The 20,143-nt window shown below is 40.9% G+C and overlaps 1 protein-coding gene across 4 annotated transcripts in view; it reads left to right on the forward strand.

Annotated features, from left to right (window-relative positions):
• Window positions 1–20,143, forward strand: part of mpp7a (MAGUK p55 scaffold protein 7a) — a 77,855-nt gene that overhangs the window by 22,887 nt on the left and 34,825 nt on the right. For 2 of the 4 annotated variants that reach the window (XM_088001469.1, XM_088001472.1), the window contains exons 2-4: window positions 6,225–6,375; window positions 13,764–13,882; window positions 18,647–18,724. In XM_088001469.1, coding sequence (XP_087857595.1) covers window positions 6,339–6,375; window positions 13,764–13,882; window positions 18,647–18,724 — 234 coding nt within the window. In that variant the 5' untranslated portion in view covers window positions 6,225–6,338. Of the gene's footprint in view, window positions 1–159; window positions 365–6,224; window positions 6,376–13,763; window positions 13,883–18,646; window positions 18,725–20,143 lie in introns of those variants that run through there. The other 2 variants (XM_088001471.1, XM_088001470.1) reach the window with 2 other exon arrangements.

Genomic DNA, 20,143 nt, shown 5'->3' on the forward strand with positions numbered 1-20,143 from the left:
AAGATGGTTAATCTCTTTCTGTTTACATGTGAGCAGTTAGTGAAGTGAAAAGGGTGGAGTACTACGAGCCTATAGGGGAGCGGAAAATGCAACAGAAACAAAACAAAAAGAACTCGTGTTTCAGGTCTGTTCAGGTGAGCGGAGACTCCCAGCCAGGCAGGCAGGCAGGAAGGGAGGGAGGGAGGATCCGTTTTGTGGCTCTGCGTTTTAGCGCCAGTTCTTGTTGGTGAAGCCGTCTCTTCAAGAAAAAGTGATCCAGTGAGTCGCTGCGCGGGTTCTCTGCCTTTATTCTGCTTGGTCCTAGTTAGTGGTGATCCATGTTAAGAGTTTCTGTGTTCTCCTTCACATCTTTGTGCTTTGACAGGTGAGCTCCTTTATTTTCATGCTTGCTTGTGCTCGCAGCAACAAGTGTTTTGGGTTTTCATTTGTGACTTTTTGAGTGTTCTGGTTGTCCATTTGTAGGTGAAGTTTAGAAACGAACTCCAGAAAACGGGCGCGTAGATATTTTTGCTTCTCAGGCATTCTCTGTAGCACTGTGCCAAGAATGGGGAGGGAAACAAATGTCACCAGACTGTGTTTGTTTTGGTTTTGAGAGTGCCTTGAGTCGTACTGTTCCTTGAATAAACCCTGAGCTCCTGAAATACACCTATCTAGCTGTAAATTAAATTAACAACTTACCACTGATGCTCTTCCACCACTTCGCTGGGTTGGAGAGGTGACTGAAAGGAGGAGTGTTTAAGGCCCACTCTGGAAAAACAGGTCTACCTGAAATATCAATGTCTTTCAAAATTGAGCTCTTTCACGTTTTATGTTCAACCTCAAACTAAAATACATTTCCTATGGGCTGTACATAAGAGACCAGGGGTCTCCAACTGCAGGCCTGCAGGTTTACATGCAATACTGCTCCAACCCAGCCTTCATTACTTGTCCAGCGTGCCATCAAGTTTTCAATCATTGGATTCAGCAAAGCAAAGAATAAATATAATGTGGAAGGAAAATGAGAAATTAATTTTCTATGTATTCTATTTATTTAGTACACCTCTGAAATCTGGAGTGCATAATCAGCCCGCGTGAGGCATTGCTTTGAACTGTCTTTCACTGCACTAACAGACTGCAGGACTTGTCTCCAAAGATGAAGATCTTTGTCCCTGTGTTCATCTGCAAACTGCAATCTGACTTTTCATGATTCATTTGAAGTAAAGGCTTCTTCTTCCTTGCTGAGTGACCTTTCAGCCCATGCAGCCCAGCTGCACGATTCCCTTCCTGATATCTTGGCTGATTTCTTTTGACCTTTCCACCATATCAAACAAGAAAGACGTGGCCTTAAAATGGATCAACGGGTGTGACTCCAGTTAACTCAAACTATAAGAAGTTTGTGGAAGGAAGCTCAAAAAGTTTGACCCAAGTTTTGCATTTCAAAAGACAGTTTTTCAAAATTTATGTCAACTTATGAATTCAAGGAAAGTTACAAAAAGCAGTTCTAAAAAATGTTCTTGCCAATTTTTCTGGCATTTAGGAAATGGAAATAATTTTGTTAATTCTAAAGAAGCTAAAACAAGCAAAGTCTATCGTCTAATTTTGGCTGTTTAAGACAAGATGCACTCCAGAAATCACAGCCTTGTTCCATCAGCGTCCTACACCTACACCTCCTTGGTAAAGAAGGAGGAAATCATTATTTGACTAAGTGTTTTTCCACAGAACTGAGAAGAGAAAGAACAGTGCTGGCATACATTTCACTTTGCTTTCTTGTTTTTTTCTCTTCTTTTTTTTTTTACAAAAGTGTTTCCATCTCCAAATGTCATGCGGATGAGTATTGCCTGAGTAGCTAATTATATGCAGCTCTCCAGAGCAGATTGAAATGTAGTCGGAGTGTGAGCCTGTCTGTGAACAAATGTCGGTCTTCACCGCAGCTGGGTCCTCTGCAATCATCGTCTGTTGGTGTCATGGCTGGTCGGGTGATTGTGGCTGCAACTCCATCTGGTTCTGTCCAACTGACTTAGCATTCTGCGGTCGCTACAAGTGATGATCACGTACAGCAGCTGAAATGAAACCTGATTTTACATCCAGTCTGCTTCATAGCTGCCTCCATAACAAGCAGAGCTGAAGCTCAACACAGCAGATTTAAGTCAAATTCACTTTATTACGTAATCCATATTATAGATCATGTTTCATCTTTTAGCTGTTCTGTCTCCCACTTTTTTTCCGACAAACATGAGATCTGCTTGTGTGTTTGCTGCAGGGATGTGTGCTTTATTTAGCCTGCTAACATATACTGCACACCATTAATCTGATGACTTGGCATATCTTTAGTTTTGTTTCTTCCTGCTCAATCTCTCATGGCAAGCTAAGCATAGCTGGTGGCATCAACTAACTCACTCGCTCGTTGGTTACCAAGCAACAACCTGTTGAGTAACTTGCGCAGCAGCAATTTCAGGTTTCACCAACATGTCTAACTGCTTAAAAATAACATGGCGTGGAGTGAAAACTGGGTAAAACAGGAAAGGTCATATCACCAGTTTGTCAGTATTTCAAAAAACAAATCAATAATTACTGATATTGAGCAGTAGAAAACACTTATGATGCATTTTTCAGCTGTATCGTCCAGCCCTGCTTCCTCTTATCAATGCTCCCACAAAGCAGCTGCAATGTGTGGTTTAAATCAAAAGGCTTTCCCTACAAAGTAGCCTGTGAATCACTGAGTTATTTTAATTATTTGTTAGCAGACATTATTTCAACCGTATTTTAGCCTTATGTTTTTTTGCCAGACTTTTTTGTGTTTAGATTTAAAACCTAGTTTCTATATTTAGTTTTTTTTTTCCATATGTTTTAACATGTTGTTTTACTAGATCACAGCTTCTGAAATACTGAAAACATTCACTTTTGGTTTGTTGCAAAATGCTAAAAAGTAGAAGTAGACAACCTGCAACTCTTGGAGAAGGTGCAGTGGGAGGAGGAGGAGCTGCAGAAAACAATCAAAGGGCATTAGGATGAATCACTTCTGACATGACACATCATATACATGCTAACTTTTTCTGGACAAAATATTTTCCAGTTATCTCAATCAGAAGAAATATTTGTCAGAGAAATGAACTTTGCAGCAGCTTTTGCCGTCTATTCTCTTTCTTCTTGCAGAATTTCAGTCGGTTTGTTTTTCTTGGACAAAAGTTGCCTCATTTTTTTCCTTTTGATGTGCTCACACCCACCTGCTGACCAAGCCCTGGACCCATAGGACACCCCTCTGATATTATGACAGGCCAAGTCACTATCAGGTGTACAATAAAAAAAAAAGGATTCTCTCTATTTAACAGGAAACGCAAATCAACTATACGTCTTAAAATTCAGGAAATGTTGAAAGTGACAACTAGCCAACTGTATTTTCTGTCATATGGGCTTGGAGCACTTAGTTTAAAATAATGAGGCTGAATCTGATCAGCAGACGCTGAAGCTGGCAGACAGCTCGGCATCACATCTGCTTGAGCTGTAACTGGAGCAGGTGAGACGGTTCTGGGTCTGGATGGGTTTCCAGTCATGTGAAAAAGATCATCTCTGCTGTTAATGGTGGGCAAATAAAATCCATCACTCTTAGCTGACCTTCCTGTCAGCTACTTCAGGTTTAAATAGCAACATTGACCTCTCCTGTTCTGTAGTTGCTCTTCTTGTCCAGCAGTAGATGGACGGACCATGAATGTGGATCTGTTCCACCCAGTGGCAGGGACTGAAGGCGCACATGTTTTTTTTTTTTTTTTTTTTTAAAGTCCCTTAGCTACCCTGATGAGGCTCTAATTGTCTTTTGGCTGTTTGCTTTGAACACTCATCATTCCTCTGACCTGTCCATGGAGAGAAACAGGAACAGACTGAATAATAAAACTGATGTTAAGTTTTGGAACAGAGCTTTGAACTGATTGGCTCTTTCAGAAAGGTCTTGCAGGTCATTTACCTGTCGGTCCTTCACCTCCTGACCTTGTTGTCAGAGGAACTTTAACAACATCCAGCTGAGAGCCGAACACCTCCACCCATGTTGTTCCTCGGTTGGATGGACAGGCTTGTTTTGGAAAAGTGAGGAAGAAAAACAGTTTCCTCTGTGTTCCCCATGTCCCATCTCCACCACCTGGAGCTATTTTCTCTTTAAATACTGATCAGACCTTGTGTTTCACACATCAAGGTTAAGCAGGAACAGATGGGGTGTCTCCAAAAGATGTTTTGTCTCAGTTAGGACCAGAGAACTCCAAAGTCTAGTTAAAAATTAAAAACAAAAACAAAATTCCCCACTAGATGGCAGCAGTTTCATTTGCTTCTAAGACTTATATTTCAAGAAGGTGGAATACCCTTTTCCAATGTACATACCATTCCTTTATACCACATGGGAGAGTGACTTTACTTCCCCAGTGACCATCTGATCCTGTGTGATCTGAGCAGACACCGTTGGAGCGTGATGAGGGTGGAGAATGTTTCTCTAAGCCCGTCCATCATGAGCCTGTTGGGTCTTGTTAAAAGTCCCAGGTGTTCCTGAACCGGCACCGTTCCTCCTGACCTTCAGAAAGCTCCACCAGAAATGACAAATCCTTCCTCAGAGTGAAGATTATGTGGTCAAACTAAAAGTGACCAACTGATATTAGAGGGCTGTTAAACTGCTCCACTCTTCATGTCCTCTGTCCTTTGTCTTTCTCCAAGTCTGTCCTTCCAATCACCAAGTTTACAACAGAACGGTGCAGAGTCTCTCTGGGGAACACTGAACTGATTTAACATGGATCAGTTCTCTTGGCAGCAGCTCAGTGGCTGTCAGGTTTGGTCCTCTGTTCAGTATGTTGTAGTCGTGGCTTGAGGCACCGCTGCCCTTCTCTCCTCTTAACCTGTTTTATCGTTGATTACAAAGGCCTGAACTGCAGTGAACCCTGGTTTCATCAGGTTTTCCGTTTTCACTTTAGGCTCAGGCAAAGCTGTTTAAAACGCCCAAGAAATCTGGACCACAAACTGGCATGCAGTTGAAGCTGGGACTGGAACTCTGATCTAGTGCTCGAAAACCGTTTGTCAACTATGTCCTGTTTGATGATCCCACCATACTTCGCACATCTCAGTCCAGAACAACCCACTGACTTGATCACTTGCTTACTTCATCCTCTTCCTGACTGCTTTTTCTGAAAGGTTCCATCAGGGGCCCATTAGGTCCTGACTGATTTCACACCTCGATGTTTCTTGTGCACATTATATTATTTTTCACATCTTGAAGATCCCAATTTTTCCTCCAGCTGTCACAGTAAGTAGCTGAGCAGGAACATCTCTACAGTAGAGTATATGTTTTTTGGAGTTTTTATGGTTGACAGAGGTTACAGACCAACAGACAGTCATTAATTGATCTAATGGATGTTAAATGGTGCATTTGTTTGGGATGTTTCTTTTTATATGTTGCGTGGTTTAGGGTCAGCTGAACTGTGATTTCAGCTCCAGCCATGGATTGGGTTCTCTTTGAACTTGTTGTTCAAATGTGGCGAACTTCTAAAAGCACCCCAAGGCCTTGCAGCTCAACCAGGCTGTTGACGTAGGAGTCAATGTATAACGGACCATTAAGCTGCATGCTGCAAAGAGCTCAATGTCCATTTTTCCATTCCCCATTACCACATAGTGTTTTTGCTGGTTGCGTGACTATAGATGGGCAGGATTTTACGGATGAAATTAAGGCCGACCAGATCTATATTATTTCTATTGCGGCATTTTTAGATGTTCCAGTTAATCAAACTACGAAGCCACGAATCTATTATAAATAATTTGCCAATGTGGCCACAATTATCTGTGGCTGCAGGAAGGATCTCAATCAGTTACAGACTTTGAAGTGATCATCAGATTCTTCTGTTTCCACATCTGTCCGTTTATTCTCAAGTTCCTTCTCCTGAGTGAATAAGGTTCTCCTTGTTTCTGCTAGACTCTGAATGCAGTGTGTGAAGCTGAATGTGTGTTTGGGTTCAGGTGAGGTGTTTTTGACTCATGTTCACAGCAGGATGTTCTGCAGCTTTGGGGGAAACCTGTTGGACCGTAAACACCCAGGAACAACTTTGAACTTAATGTGTACATGCTCAGTCAATCTTTGGCTCACCTATAAAAGCATATAAATTTGCAACATATGTTTTTTTTTTTTTTTTTGGTCTGTGGTTGCATACTGCTGTATTGCCCCCCCTAACATGTATGCAGATGATGTGCTGTTTGACAAGCAGGCTCTTGTTTCCTTGCAGGGCTCCATGGCATAAAGGCCGTCTTCAGCTGCTCTCTGGGGTTTCTCACCACTCTGACACGCTGCTGCCATTTTCCACAGCCTGAGGGGAACCAGGAAGCTGTCGGCAGGAGACATGCCTGCCCTGGACACCGGAGCCGGCCACGAGCCAGGTACAGGACGCTCAGCAAGGAACTCATTCAGTAACACAGTTTTCTGCACAACCACACCCCAGTGCAGTATTTTTAGAAAATACATTGGCAGCAGGCAGAATTTTTTATTTTTTTTTAGCTTTACTGGAACGGTTGACTATGTTTGACAAATGTTTTTATAGAGTTGTATCCAGAAAAATGAGAAACATATCACTGGAAAATTACAGTTTAACAACAAAATTATGTGACAGACACACTTTTTTTTATTTTTATTTTTTTTTTCCCTTTCTCTATGTGCGTGTTTGTACTTTTTTACGTTATGGACTTACAATGTTTCCTGGTATATTAACCATTGTGGCTTGGGTCCAAAAACCTGTCATAAAGTGGTTGACCTGCATTGTTAAAGGTTAGAGGTTAAGGTTGGAGCAACAGTACAACATAAGTTGAGCTTAAGTTCAGTTGAGTGGATGGACAATGAATCAATAACAATTTTCATTGCGGCAGACGTGATAAATATTAGTAGATGATACGGCTGATAAAATATTCAATAATTTTGCTGAACTCTGATCCGAAACTGCTCAGCATTCTGGGGGATGTAGGCAGAGGAAAAGCTTTAGTCGCTCAACTTCTCATCGCTAACTAAGCTAGACTGGTGGCATCAACTAACTCACTTACTCTTTTTTTACCTAGCAACAGCCTGTTGAGTAATTTGCGCAGCAGCAGTTTAAGGTTTTCCCACCGTGCCTCATAACTGCTCAAAAATAAACAATGGGGTGGTGTGACCTTTCCTAGGTCACACCACCAGTAAATAGGAAAGGTCACACCACCAGTCTGTCAGTATTTCAGATATTTAAAGCAAAAAACTAATAAATAATTATTGATATCAGCTGAAATGAAACTCATGTCTCCAGCCCTAATGGTTAGGATGGTAGACTCAGGCATGAGTAGAGTTACTAAATTAAGCTGAAGTCAAATAAAAAGCTAGAATGAGGAACTTGATAAACTTGTCATTACCAGAGAGCACCAACTCTTTCCTTAGAAACTGTATCCTCCTGTCACACTTGCTTAACATTGCACACCCAAACACTTACATTACCATTTGAGTAACCCCATTTTTCCTAAACCCATAACCAACCCTAATCTTCATTTTTACTAGTAAACAACAAACACTACACATTAAAACTTAATTCACACCAAAGCCCTAACCCTAAAAACTGATTTCTGACCAGGCGTAGGTTCACAAAAAGCCTGTTGGTCTTGATAGAGATGATTATACCATGAAACAGTCCTAAAGAGGGAACTTAAACAAATGCACTCCCTTTAACAGTTGAAGAGATCATAGCCACAGCAGAACAACAACAGGATATATAGGACCTGTTCTGATGAATGCAATGTGTGTAATACTGCATTATCTCAATAGACTGACAAAAGCCCCATCATTGTGGAAATCTCTCCGGGCAAATTAGAATGCCAGACCGTCACTTTTGATTACGATCATTGTGGGCAATTACCGGCAGGGACTCAGATTTCCAAATAAACCCCATAAAGACTCCTCCAGCCCATCTCCTCTTCTTTCTCCTTGATGGTCCCGTGAAGCTGTGTTTGCAGAAGAATCTCGGTGAACTTTCTGCATGAGTAGTGAATCACTGATGAAGTCACGAGGTCTTGTGCCCCGCATTGCACCAGGACGGTCTGGTCTTAAATCGAAGAATGTACAGAACACCGGTAGTGTCACGCCTAATATCACATTATACCTCTGTCTGGATTACTGGAAGTTTCTTAGACCTCCGGCTCAGTCAGACCTCTGCTTCGGTTCGGTTCCCACTCTGGGAAATCCAGACACACAAACCCACTGCTCTGTTTGCTGCTCCTACCTGCAACTTCATTAGCTCAAAGGTTGAGTTTAAGGTTAGTTTCCCCTTTACTTTCTCATACTAATGTTGCGGCTGAGACTTTGACACCCACATCTGGTCTATGCCATTTAGTAGACACTGAGCATCCTGCTGTGAGAGTATTGGCTCCTTGTACACCCATTTCCTCTCAGCATGTTGATGTCTGTGATTCTAGTTTTGTAGTGGAGGTGGAGTCTACAGTAGATCATTCTTGCATAGATTATGTGAAAATACTTTTTTTTTTTTTTTTTTTTTTCAGGGGATGAAACTAGCAGATTTTCCAAGATGGTCTGAAACAAAGTGATCTAAATCTAGAGCTAGTCACTGTGTTTCCATTGACCAAAGTATTGTACAAATTTTAAATAAGAAAATAAATTTGCTTAATGGAAACACATCAATTTCGAAAACACTCAAGTGCTTTGATTAAAACAATAGGATGAGGTGTGTGGGTCTTTTTTTGGTTGTGTCTAAACTAGTGGATTTTGCAAAATTGCATTGGAAGCACTTTTTTTTTTTTTTACATCACAAGTTATGAGATCAACAGCCCGATGTTCCTGCTGGCAGAAAAGACGAAGGAGACGACAGGAAGTGGTAGGAACATGATATAACGGCATGCTTTTTCATTACATTTTTTTAAACAGATTTATTCACGTGATTTAATTGAAACACCGCAATTGCGAAATTGTTTTTTTATTTATTTTTTTTATTTTATTTTATCGGAATATCGGCAGAATTTTATGCACATTTGTAATGGAAATGTAACTAATATTTACAACAACAAAAAAACCACCAAACAAAACAGAAGTCATAGAAAATCCAGAGGACATGAACACTTATCTGCTGCAGGAAATGTACATATAATTCATCAATTCTTGTAAGAATGCCTCCTAAAAAATCTGATCTGTGCTTTTCGTGTCTTCTCCGTGTCAATGTTTGAACGCAGCAAAGCTTTTAGCAGACGTGCTAATATATCACTATATAAATGATTTATGCCAGCGTACAATTTGTCAAAGCAAGGGCATTGTTCACCTATATATATATATATATATATGTGTGTGTGTGTGTGTGAGAGAGAGATTTTGCAGAATCCTAATTAACCAAGTCTGACAATGAGTCACATGATGAGACTTATTTATTTGCAATATGTCCTGTAGACCATAACATTCTTAAAAATTCATATAGGACTGTAATGTGTCACACCTACTGAGCTCAAATTTAACAGATTTTGACACTAATAACCCTCACACTGGTTCTGCAGGTTGAGTGCTGCAGAACCAATTTTACAATGCAACACTAATTAAAAGCTGGAGCAGAATCGCATCAGAAAGCTCTGGTAGAGAGATCAGTCTAACTAGTGTGAGCACGTCTGGATTCAGAACAGAATGAAAAGGATGAAGGAAAGCAGAGTGTTGAAGACATGATCATAGCTCAGAAAAAGTGGAAAAATAAGACCTTTTGTTGCAGGAGCAGTCACACTGAATTGTTTTTATGACAACGTCTGACACTGCTTTACATTTATTGTATCACATGTCACCTTTTGTGAGAATGGTACATTAGGTTTTCACACGGAATAAACTCAGACTGATTAAATTTTGCAGCTCTTTCCTGATGACAAAAGTTTTGTCTGTGACAGTCGATAATTGCAAAGTGTGAACTTGTAATACGATTTACTCAGTACAAGATGCGAGTGCATTGATGGCTTTTATTTTCAGGTCTTCTTGATGCAGCTTCACTTATTGAATTAACAGTCATCGTTTTTGTTAGGTAAATTGTTGAGGTTCCTGGTGAGTCAAATGCTTATGATCCCTGAACACATGAAGCCGGGCTCCAACCTTCCCCGGTCTCTTCTAAAGACCCCGTTGGCCTTTTATTAACCTCATTAAAGCTGGCAGTGTTATTCCAAGCCGTACCTGCAGGTTCTATCAAGGTTTATGGCTCCCACACAGCAGTTAAAGGTGAGGACGCTTCAGCCACGCACAGCTGCAGAGGAGGAGGCTGAAAGACGACACATGGAAATGTTTGAACGAGACAAAGCTTTTAGCAGACATGCTAATAACCACCGGCTGGATGTGGTAAAGGAGATGGCTGTATAATGACACTGAGTAATGAGATACAGATAATCTGTAAACCACTCTGTGTCTTCATTCTGGCATAGCTATCACAGCCATACAAGTATATGGGCATGTATAGAGAAAAAATAAAAGTTTCCATCCTGACGGAAAAGAATCCCGAGCATCTGGTCTTTGGTCGGTTTTAGCTTGTTGGAGACATTTGGAGGTTTTTGGGGCCGACTTGGTCTGTGCTGAGGGGGCTGGTGGATCCTCTGGGAGCTTCAGACATTTGTCCTGGTCAGTAGCCAGCAGGCGGCTCACTGCCACACTGATACTGTACCAAAATGCTAGGATTTGTTGCCACTGGAAGAGCTCCCAGTTTCCAGTTAGATCAGAGTGGTTCTAAATTTCCACTTCATCTTTACAACTGAATAACAGTATCGTCAAAGAAAGCAGATGGATAAGAAATAAATCCAGAGAGCACAACAGAGAGGGACAGACGAAGATCAATGATATCTTTTATTTGTTTGAATATGCAGAATTCTTCTTTTTATTGAGTTATGAGAGTATTTCCTTCCTCCATCATGCTCTTCCAAACCCTACTGAGTATTAAATCACTTATTGTTGGGCTGGTCATGCTCACTTACATTACAGAGAACCTTAAAACAGCTTCTCAGTATTACACATACACAAATCATGGGACTGAGTGTTATATTTGTTTTTAGCATTTATCGACTACTTGTTCCCCCCCCAAAGGTGAAATGTGGATGCAATAACTTGATATAACCTTATTATAAAGAAGGCTTGTGTCCACAAGTTAGAATTTCTACTTGAAATCTCACAGGTTAAAATGTATACATTCAGATTTTTATAGATATAATGTGTGTATGCTGTGAAAACGTATTTACCCCTTTACAGAGTTGCTATTTTTCAACTCTGTCACTGTATGATCAAACAAATTTTAATTTTGGACATTAATACAAACACATACATGGATATGTTAGTTTTCAAATGATTATTCATTCAGAGGAGAAAAGCTATCCAAACCACCCGAGCCTCATAGGAATAAGTTATTCCCCTCTTAACCTCATAACTAGCTGTGTCATCCTTGGCAACAATGACTGACTGATAAGTCTTTACAGAAGTCTTTTAATTCAGCCGTATTGAAAGGCTTCCAAGGATGAACAATGGGTTTAAAGTGTTTTGGTTGATTGTTCTGCTGCAGAACCAAAGAGGAATTGGGCTTAAGGTTCATGTAATGATGGCTGGACATCCTCCTGCAGGAATTCCTGGTAGAGAACAAAATTCACATTTTTATCAACTATGACAAGTCACCTGGGACACAAAGCAGCCCCAAACCCCAAATCAAAGGCAATTTCGAAGAGATAAATAAACGAGTACAACATAACCAGTCCAGTTTGTTTTGACCATTGTCCGCAATAAACCTGTGTTTAGACTTTGCTCTCATGAGCTGTCCTAATCACCTCACTGTGGTTGAGTTTAAATCTGCAAGTCATTTCCTGATGGTTATTTTGAAGCCCAGTTTGAGTGAGTGTTCTACAATATCCACCAAACTGAAGACTGGAGCTGAGAAACGACCACGTACCTTCTGCTGCTCCTGAAACCACCAGCTCTCAGTCTGGTTCTCTTTAGAGGGAATTTGAAATATTTGTTCCCTCTTTATGACAGCTTGCTGATGTCTGAAAGGCCGTTTGAATTTCAGGCACGCGTTGTTCTGAGATGACTCAGATTCAGTCATGTGCTTCCTCTCACCGCCACCAACGTACTCTGTTTGGTTTCAACTCTGTAAGATTTTTTTTTTTTTTATGGGATTGTGGAAAAATGTCTGCAAAAAGTCAGAAGAGCAACAGAGATCATTTATTCCTAACACTTTCCAAAACACAGAAGCACACATCCACTTCAGTCCAAATATGAGTGTTTAAATGCAAGGAAAAATTTGTAAAGTACAATGACCATCTGTTTAATGGAAAAAGTCTCGGAATGGATGTTTCATCCGATCCTAACAGCAACTGGATTCAAAAGATGAGTGGTGGTGGGGGTTTTATTTGTTTCGGGGGCGGGGGTGTAGAGAGATTGTCGGGACAACAAATGGAAGAGAAATGCTGGATGAACCTTTTAAGTTGACATTAACAGGTGACATTCCTTGAAAAAGTTAATTACATTCTTGCACAAAATCGTTCTTGGATAACAAGATTTTAGTCTGCTCAGTTGCTTTTTTCCTTTCAGAATGAGTCGTTTTAGGGCCTCTTGTCACTTTAAATCCAAATAAGCTGCTGGCCACGCTCCCTCAAGTCCATGTTTACACTCACACATGAAAATGGCAGCAAACATGCGCAATTATACATTGGTGCATTTTTGAAAAGCAAAAGTGGAGCCTCCTGCACAAGAATGGGTAATACTTTATTTGAAGGGGTGTGCATAAGACTGACATGACACTGTCATAAACATGACATAACATCTGTCATGAACATAAAGTCTTTATGAATGTTTGACGGTTGTCATGAAGTGTCATTCGGTAAATAATGACGCTTTTAATGCAAAGTTGCTCTAAAAGTTGCATTAAAAGTCCATTAAAAGTGCCAACTTTGCAATAAATTATCATAATTTACAAAATCATGCAAACTTGGCACTTTTAATGGACTTTCAATACAACTTTTAGAGCAACTTTGCATTAAAAGCGTCATTATTTACCGAATGACACTTTATGACAACTGTCATAAACATTCATAAAGACTTCTTTATGTTCATGACAGATGTTATGTCATGTTTATGACAGTGAACAGTGACAGTGTCATGTCAGTCTTATGCACGCCCCTTCAAATAAAGTGTTTCCAAGAATGCAACAAGTGGTTTCAGGATGGAAAGTCAACAACAAAACACTTGTCTTATCCAGCAGCCATTGCACAGCAGGAAAACAAGCTGACGAAACCTGCTGGCACTCAGCTTGAGGTGCTAGGTGAGGGGCGGTGCCTGCCGGTTTGTGATGTTACATTCAGCAAGTTTCTGAAACGTCTCATTTTTTCAAACACCAAAAAACATAAACCTATTGTCAGAAAATGGTTGGGTTTTTTTATTTTTCAAGCGCTTGTGCTGTTTTTAGAAGCAATAGAAACCTAAATGGAAGTACAAAACTGTGCAACATGTGAGTTTTGCATAATGGGTCCCCTTTAACTCCTGACTTTTGCTTTTCTTGATGTGTGTTCAAGTGCTTTGGTTGTGCTTTCAGCTACTTCTTAAACCTGTGGTGTTAACAAGACAGGTCCTCTGTGAATGTATTCTCATGCCTACATTGTCATTTGATGAGGTACACATATTCATAAGTATACATAATATTCATCCTTTTAAAAAAAAAATTCTGTTGTGTATTAACAACCTGCAAGTATTCACATTTGTGAGTGATTGTTACCGCTCTGTGTGCTGACGCGTTTGTTTTCCTTCTCTTCAGGTCTGTATGCGCTGCTGGCAGCCCTGCCATCCCAGCTGCAGCCCCATATCAGCCGTCCAGAGGACAACACCTTCCTGCAGGACATGTTTGGGGAGAGAGGTCTGCACTCATTGGTGAAGGTAAAGACATACAGATCTCCTTCAGAGTTGTACTTCTATTTGGGTTTTTTAAGACTGACTCCAAGGTTCATCCTAATAGAACTTCAGCAGAGAGGTTTCATCGTTTACGAGCAATTATATCAGATTTTAGGGAAGACTTAATATTTATAGCTATGACTCATTATCTTACTTATGTAGTTCTTACCAAAATACTGTATGTTACCTTCTGGTCAGTGCCTGACTGATAGTTGCTTGGTATTTTATTGTCTCTTGTTGTTACCATCGAAGTTGAGATAGAAACAGTTCTGATCCAGACAGTATTCTGTTTCCTATGTTTTCTACTTGGTGCTGAGATGTAAAGCAGCTGTCAGTGAACCAACCCAATGTTCAGACCTCCAGACACCAAACAGTCCAACTATCTCAGCTTACAGCAGAGACTCAGTCAGAACCAACGTTCAGGAGACCCTGGCTAATGTCAGCAGCGCACTGTTAAAAAAAACATTCTCTTTCTCTTACGCTCTGCCACCAAACCTCCACAAGTTCCAACTGTTATTAGTCAAGGCAGCAACTGGGATAGTTTGCACAACTGAACGTTGCAGAGAAAACACACACATCCTGTTAATCTGACAGATTTCCCATCATGGAAACACTCAGGCCTCACCTGGTTCAGAAAGGCTCCTCAGGTTCTGCTGCTTCTGTCTGGAGGCCAAGAACCAGAGGAGGTGATGGAGATGGAGAGAGGACAGCATTCAGTCCCTGATGAGGACGCGTCTCTGGTCTCTTATCCCCGTCATCCTACTGGAGACTCTATCAGAGCTTTGGGATCAGATGATTTCATCCAGATGAATCACTTCTCCTTGTTCTCCAGACTTTTCATCAGTTCAGGAACAGAACCGACAGGAAATGGGAGCTCTGCTGTGGAGAGCTAACTAGCATAACTAAACCAACACTAGCTAAATTAGCTAGTAGATCTGATCAATATAGCCCCTCTTGATGAAAGCAGGTCGCTGAAGGAAACTTTTTATAAATTTTGCCTCACTCATTGTTCTACTGCCAAGTTCTCACTCCAGAAAAATCCACAGGAAATCTAAAGCAGTGTTCAGTTTCCACCTGCCTCAGGTGGAACTCTTTCCTCTGACCAAGTTTCTGTCAGCAGCCTTTAGGCGGCCTCTGAGATCCCTCATTTTGTGGTCAGTCCGCTTGCCATAAATCCCTCTCCTGTTAGCTGCTAATAGGCTTGGCTCCTGCTTCATTCTTCCTCTGCATCATTGATGTGGCCTCTACAGTTTGTTCTGCACAAAGTGCTGCAGACCTTTAATGATGGCTCACCTTGCTGCTGGGGATTCATGGACCCAAGTGGAAAGTTGAGACAGTTTTCAGTGAATGAGCTCATTTCCAGTCTGTAGCTGTTGGGTACCAGGCAGACCACTCGCCTCCCATATTTGACTCACCCTATGATATTCATCTCTGGAAACTCTGGAAGCCAAACACAGCCAGACCGTTTTCCCATTATGAACTTAATAAATGATTTGACCCTGTTTTCTGCTGTCATGTAGAATCACAGAACAATGAAGAAAATGTATTTTCATTTTGCTGAAACCCTCTAAGTTTTTAACGTATACAAGCAGGAACCTGCATACAGCCTGTTTTCCACCCAAAACACCTGTAAAGTGCTTATCCTGCTTTGGTCACAGGAGAGTCCATAGGTAGTTTAAAAATCCTCTGAGGTGTTTGACCTTTGACCTGAAGCAGCCCACAGCAACGCTCTGAGGTATTTTGACAAAATAAAGATGGATGTTCAGCTTCTGTTCCTTGTTGTAACGCCGTCTAATCCATCCCTCCCCAGTGTTACAGGTTTTTTTTGTTTTTTCAGACCACAGGTCGTTTTTGGAACTATTCTGTTTGTTTAGTTTTTATTCCACAGAACAGATTTTTAATCAGCAGCAGCACTGCCTCACTGTGTGGACAGAAAGTGTTCTGCTCAAAGTTTAAAAGCCATGAATGCGTCATGGACAGAAGCTTGGAAAGCCTCCTGAACAGTAAATAAAGTGTTTGCTCACAGAGGAGAAATTCCTCAGTAAGTGGAGGTGGAGGAGCAGCAAGTAGCTCAACAGATGTTCCTGGGACTGTGGTATGTTGGAGCGATGAACACACTGGCAGCCTCACTCACTCCTTTCACCAGGTTTCCTCCAGAGACAGTGATGAGGACTGATGAAGGAAGTGGAGCCGCTCCTGCAGTAGCAGAAGAGATAGAAGAGTCTTAGCGCAGGGTGGAGAACTAGAGGGTTAATCAGCAGCTACAGAGGAGCTCTGCAGATCTGACTAGCTCAGTGAAATGAAAACTGCAGTAGTCGCCCTTCAGCAGCAGCATTTAATAGAACCTCTTCCTGCCCTCATCTCTGCTTTACTGTAAATTCTTCACTTCACAGCGGCATCACAGGTCCACCTCTGTCTGCTGCAAAACAATAGAAATATAGCAGTGCATTCACACCAGCCCTGTTTAATCTGCTTTAATCAAACCCTTGTCTGTTTGTCTAGAACGTCCAGTTTGTTTGGGGAAATGTGAATGCTCAATCAAACTTTGATGTGGATCAAAAAGTGAACTCTGGTCCACCTAAAAACCTCAGCCTCAGTTCAATTGAAGTGAACTCTACTCTGCTCTAAAGCAGGAAGCAGACTACAGCACAGAGCATTCTGGGTAAATACAACCAAAACAAGCAGGAGAGTCTATAGCTAGCTAGAAATGTCTCGTGGAAATCCTACAACCGCTAAAATCTGATGCCACTCCATTTGTGTTTCTATTTTGTGAAGACGGGAACTACGGTTTTTTTGTTGACACGTTTTTTGTGTCGTTTCCTTCAGTGGTTCTTGGTGCAGCGCCACCACAGGCGAGTAGGTGAACAGGCTTTACCACAGCAGCTGAAAATGGAATAAATGTTGCAATTTTGGTCCTCAATTATAAAGAGTCGGGTTTGAAAACACTCTTAAGTTTTACTGTGTAAATAAGTGCAGTGAATCTTGCACTTTTATCATATTTTTTAGAGATTCATCTGCATGTGTGTGTTTTGTGAATCTGCTGCTGCAGACATGGAGCTCGGAGGCCCTTCTATGTCACCATGGAGCTTTCAGTATTTTCAGCTGGATGCTCCATGTCTGAAACCAGACCTACTCTGTCCACATTCTGGGCAGAGTGGGGATTTGGGGAGTTGCTGCTGGGGGTGGAAACTGGTCCCAGTCTGTTCTGTAATGAGGGCCCACAGCGACCTGCAGGCTGTCATTATAATGACTTCAGTGCTGCTTCTAAATCAGAATCCCAGAGCCATACAGCTCAGAACCACTCTGTATGGAGGATGATGTGTGATGTGCTGCTCCAGAATTCAACTTTGGACTGATAAAAGTGTTTCTGTGAGGACTATAATCAATGTTTGCACACAGTTGCATGTGTTCGCCTCCAACTTTCCATTTCAGTAACTCCTCAGAGAAACAGCTTTGTCTCTCAACATTAAACAGCTGCAGTCCTGAAGGTGATATGGAAAAAATGAGCCTGTTTACTGTGGAAATGATTAGAATGCCTCTGTGGCATATGAGTTTATAATGTGCTGCTGGAAAACTGGTTGATTTGTAAAGTGGATGCACGGGTTGTAAAAATCCACTATTGGAAAAGTATTTTGTTTGTCTAGACTTTTAAAAACACCAGGAGTTTAATTTAATTCCTTGTGCTCAAATGAGAAAGTGAGAAAATCACAACGAGCTACTAAAATAAAGCGTAGCTCAATTAATATAAGGAAAAAACTGCAAGGACAAATAATTGACAACCTATTTCTAATTATATGAAAACATTTTCACCTAATCTGTCTTGTAATTGATTTAAGGACAAAGTGGGAGGAAAGGGTTTGAAATTCTTTCTTCCACATTGGTTCCAGATGCAAGACAGAATTTTTCCACCTCACGTCAGATTGGTAACATCACGTAGTCTGTGGATTTCTGCATAAATTTGCTCAAAAATCAGTTTTAAAACTTAAAAATTTCATCTTTGCTGCTCCTGTTTGCAAGTTCACTGCAGATCCAACCACTTGGTCATCTCACCCACCGTATATATTTTTGAATAATTCTTAGCTTTTTTTTTTTTTTTTTTTTTTTTTAATTTAAGAAAATGTCAGGTAGATAAGCTAACCTAACATTGATCATTTAAGTTACAGAATTGTATGAACAAACCCTATTTTTACTTAAATATAAGCTGGTGGAATCTGATGCAGCGTTGAACCTTTTAAACAAATGTTCTATTTATTTACACTTTTTTTTTTCTCTTGTCAGTCACATCATTTAAACTAAATCTCTAGACCGTTTAAATGGAAAAAATGGCTTTCTGAATGGAAAATTGTGATCCTAAAAATCAGAATTAAGTGGAATTGCTCAACACTGAAAGATTTGCCTCTCCAATCAGGTCTCAGCTTAAAATTCGTGTTTGGGAGATTTGACTGTTGGCTAAAATGAAGCAGGTGGAAGACATGTCTACACAAGACCCCCAAAAACTGTAACATAGTCATAATTAATAATCAAAGCATCAAAACAAGTCAGAGCTTTATCAGTCAGGAATTAAAAATAAAAAACGCAAATTCTAGCTACATTAGCATCAGACCTCAAGGTGTGAAATAACTATGAACATGTATTTTCAGTCTGCTATTAGAGATGACCGTGTTTCTGAATTGAGGAAAAAATGTTTGAAGAATCTCCGCTCTCGGGCGTTTCTTCCCAAAGTTTGACATAAGTGTTTTGTTTTTGTAGATCCATGAACGGCTGCAGCATTACGAGGAGAGCAAGCCGGCTCCAGTCATGGACAGCGCCGCGGTCCTGGCCCAAGACGTAAGCTTCTTCAGCTCCTCTTCGCACCCATTTCACATGGTGATGGCTGCCGGATGGAAGGAAACACAAATGTACAATGGTTGTTTGTTGGCCTGTGATCAACTTTTAGAAAAGTTATTTGGTTTCCATGCCTAAGCCAGAAAACCAAAATTTTGAAAAGGAAAAATAAAAAAAAAAACAGTGTGAATCATAAGCCCCATTTTCTCTTTTGCCAAGTCTCCTTCCTTCCCAATTACATTTTTTTTTTCAGTTGAACTACAGACGGTTACCTTTGTGCTTCCTTGTAAATGCCCTGCAAAGCGTCTCTCTGGGATTACTGGATATCAGGCTGGAGCCCAGAGAGCATCTCTGAGCCCGCCACAGACCCGAGTCTCCTGTCGGCTCAAACATGGTGTGTTTTTAAAAAAAAAAAAAAAAAACGGATTGTTTTTCAGCCGTCACGCCGCTTCGACTGAGCTCTGCTGAAGCTGTGGCCGAGGACGAAAGAGAACGCAGAGAGATCCACGGTTTGATTCATCTCAGGCTCTGGTTTCAGCTAACAGGGGGCTGAATTTACTGGATAACACAAAGCGACACTTCAATCCTGCCTGGCTGCTCGGGGTTCATTTCTCTCTGCTGAGAGAAATGAACCAGATATAATACAGTATGAATGAAGAGATCCTGTCAAAGGTTTAATAAACTAACATCTACTGTGGGCTGAACTCTGGTCCTTTCATCACTGGATGTTCTGCTGGTTCACTCAGTTGAATTCAGTTTATCTATATGGCACCACTTCACAAGCAAGGAATGTTGGAGAAAAAAAAAACAAGAGAAAATGAAATTTCATCATTCAGACTGAATCAAAGTCAAGAACTTACATTCCAACTTGATTCTAGATTTAATCACGATAAGCAGAACTTACCATGACAGACCTAGGACCTAGTTATGAGACTCGTTGACGCTAACATAATCTTTCAGCTGCAGGCTGCAGGTTTCTTTGAGACAAAATCAAATCTGATCCTCACAAGTCTTTGAAGAAAGACCCGATGTTCAGTGAGCCACATTTAGCTGCTCTGCTTTTTGTCCAGTTGAACTGTTATTTATTTTCAGTGGATTCTGGTCTGTTTCTTTTAGGTTGGCTTTTTAATCTGTTTAATTTGGACAAGACGTTCTCCCGCTGGGGTAATGCGTGGGTAGCATTACAGAAGCTGCAGCTCTGCTTCCTGATCTGAACCCTGGCTCATATCCTTGCTCCCTTACAGAAACCTCTGGTCGGCTTCACAAAACTTTCATCGCCTTTCCTGTTGTTGCAGCAAAATCCACTGGGTGTCCTCAGTGACCTGATCTGTAGCACACAGTCAACAGAAGTTAGAGATAAGGCTAATTACTTATTGACTTTGTGGAAATGTAATCTAATTAAACTAACTTTTGCTTTTGCCT

Source organism: Poecilia mexicana, unplaced genomic scaffold, assembly GCF_051168715.1.
Source record: "Poecilia mexicana isolate PSO_F unplaced genomic scaffold, ASM5116871v1 scaffold_20, whole genome shotgun sequence".
Taxonomy (NCBI): Eukaryota; Metazoa; Chordata; class Actinopteri; order Cyprinodontiformes; family Poeciliidae; genus Poecilia; species Poecilia mexicana.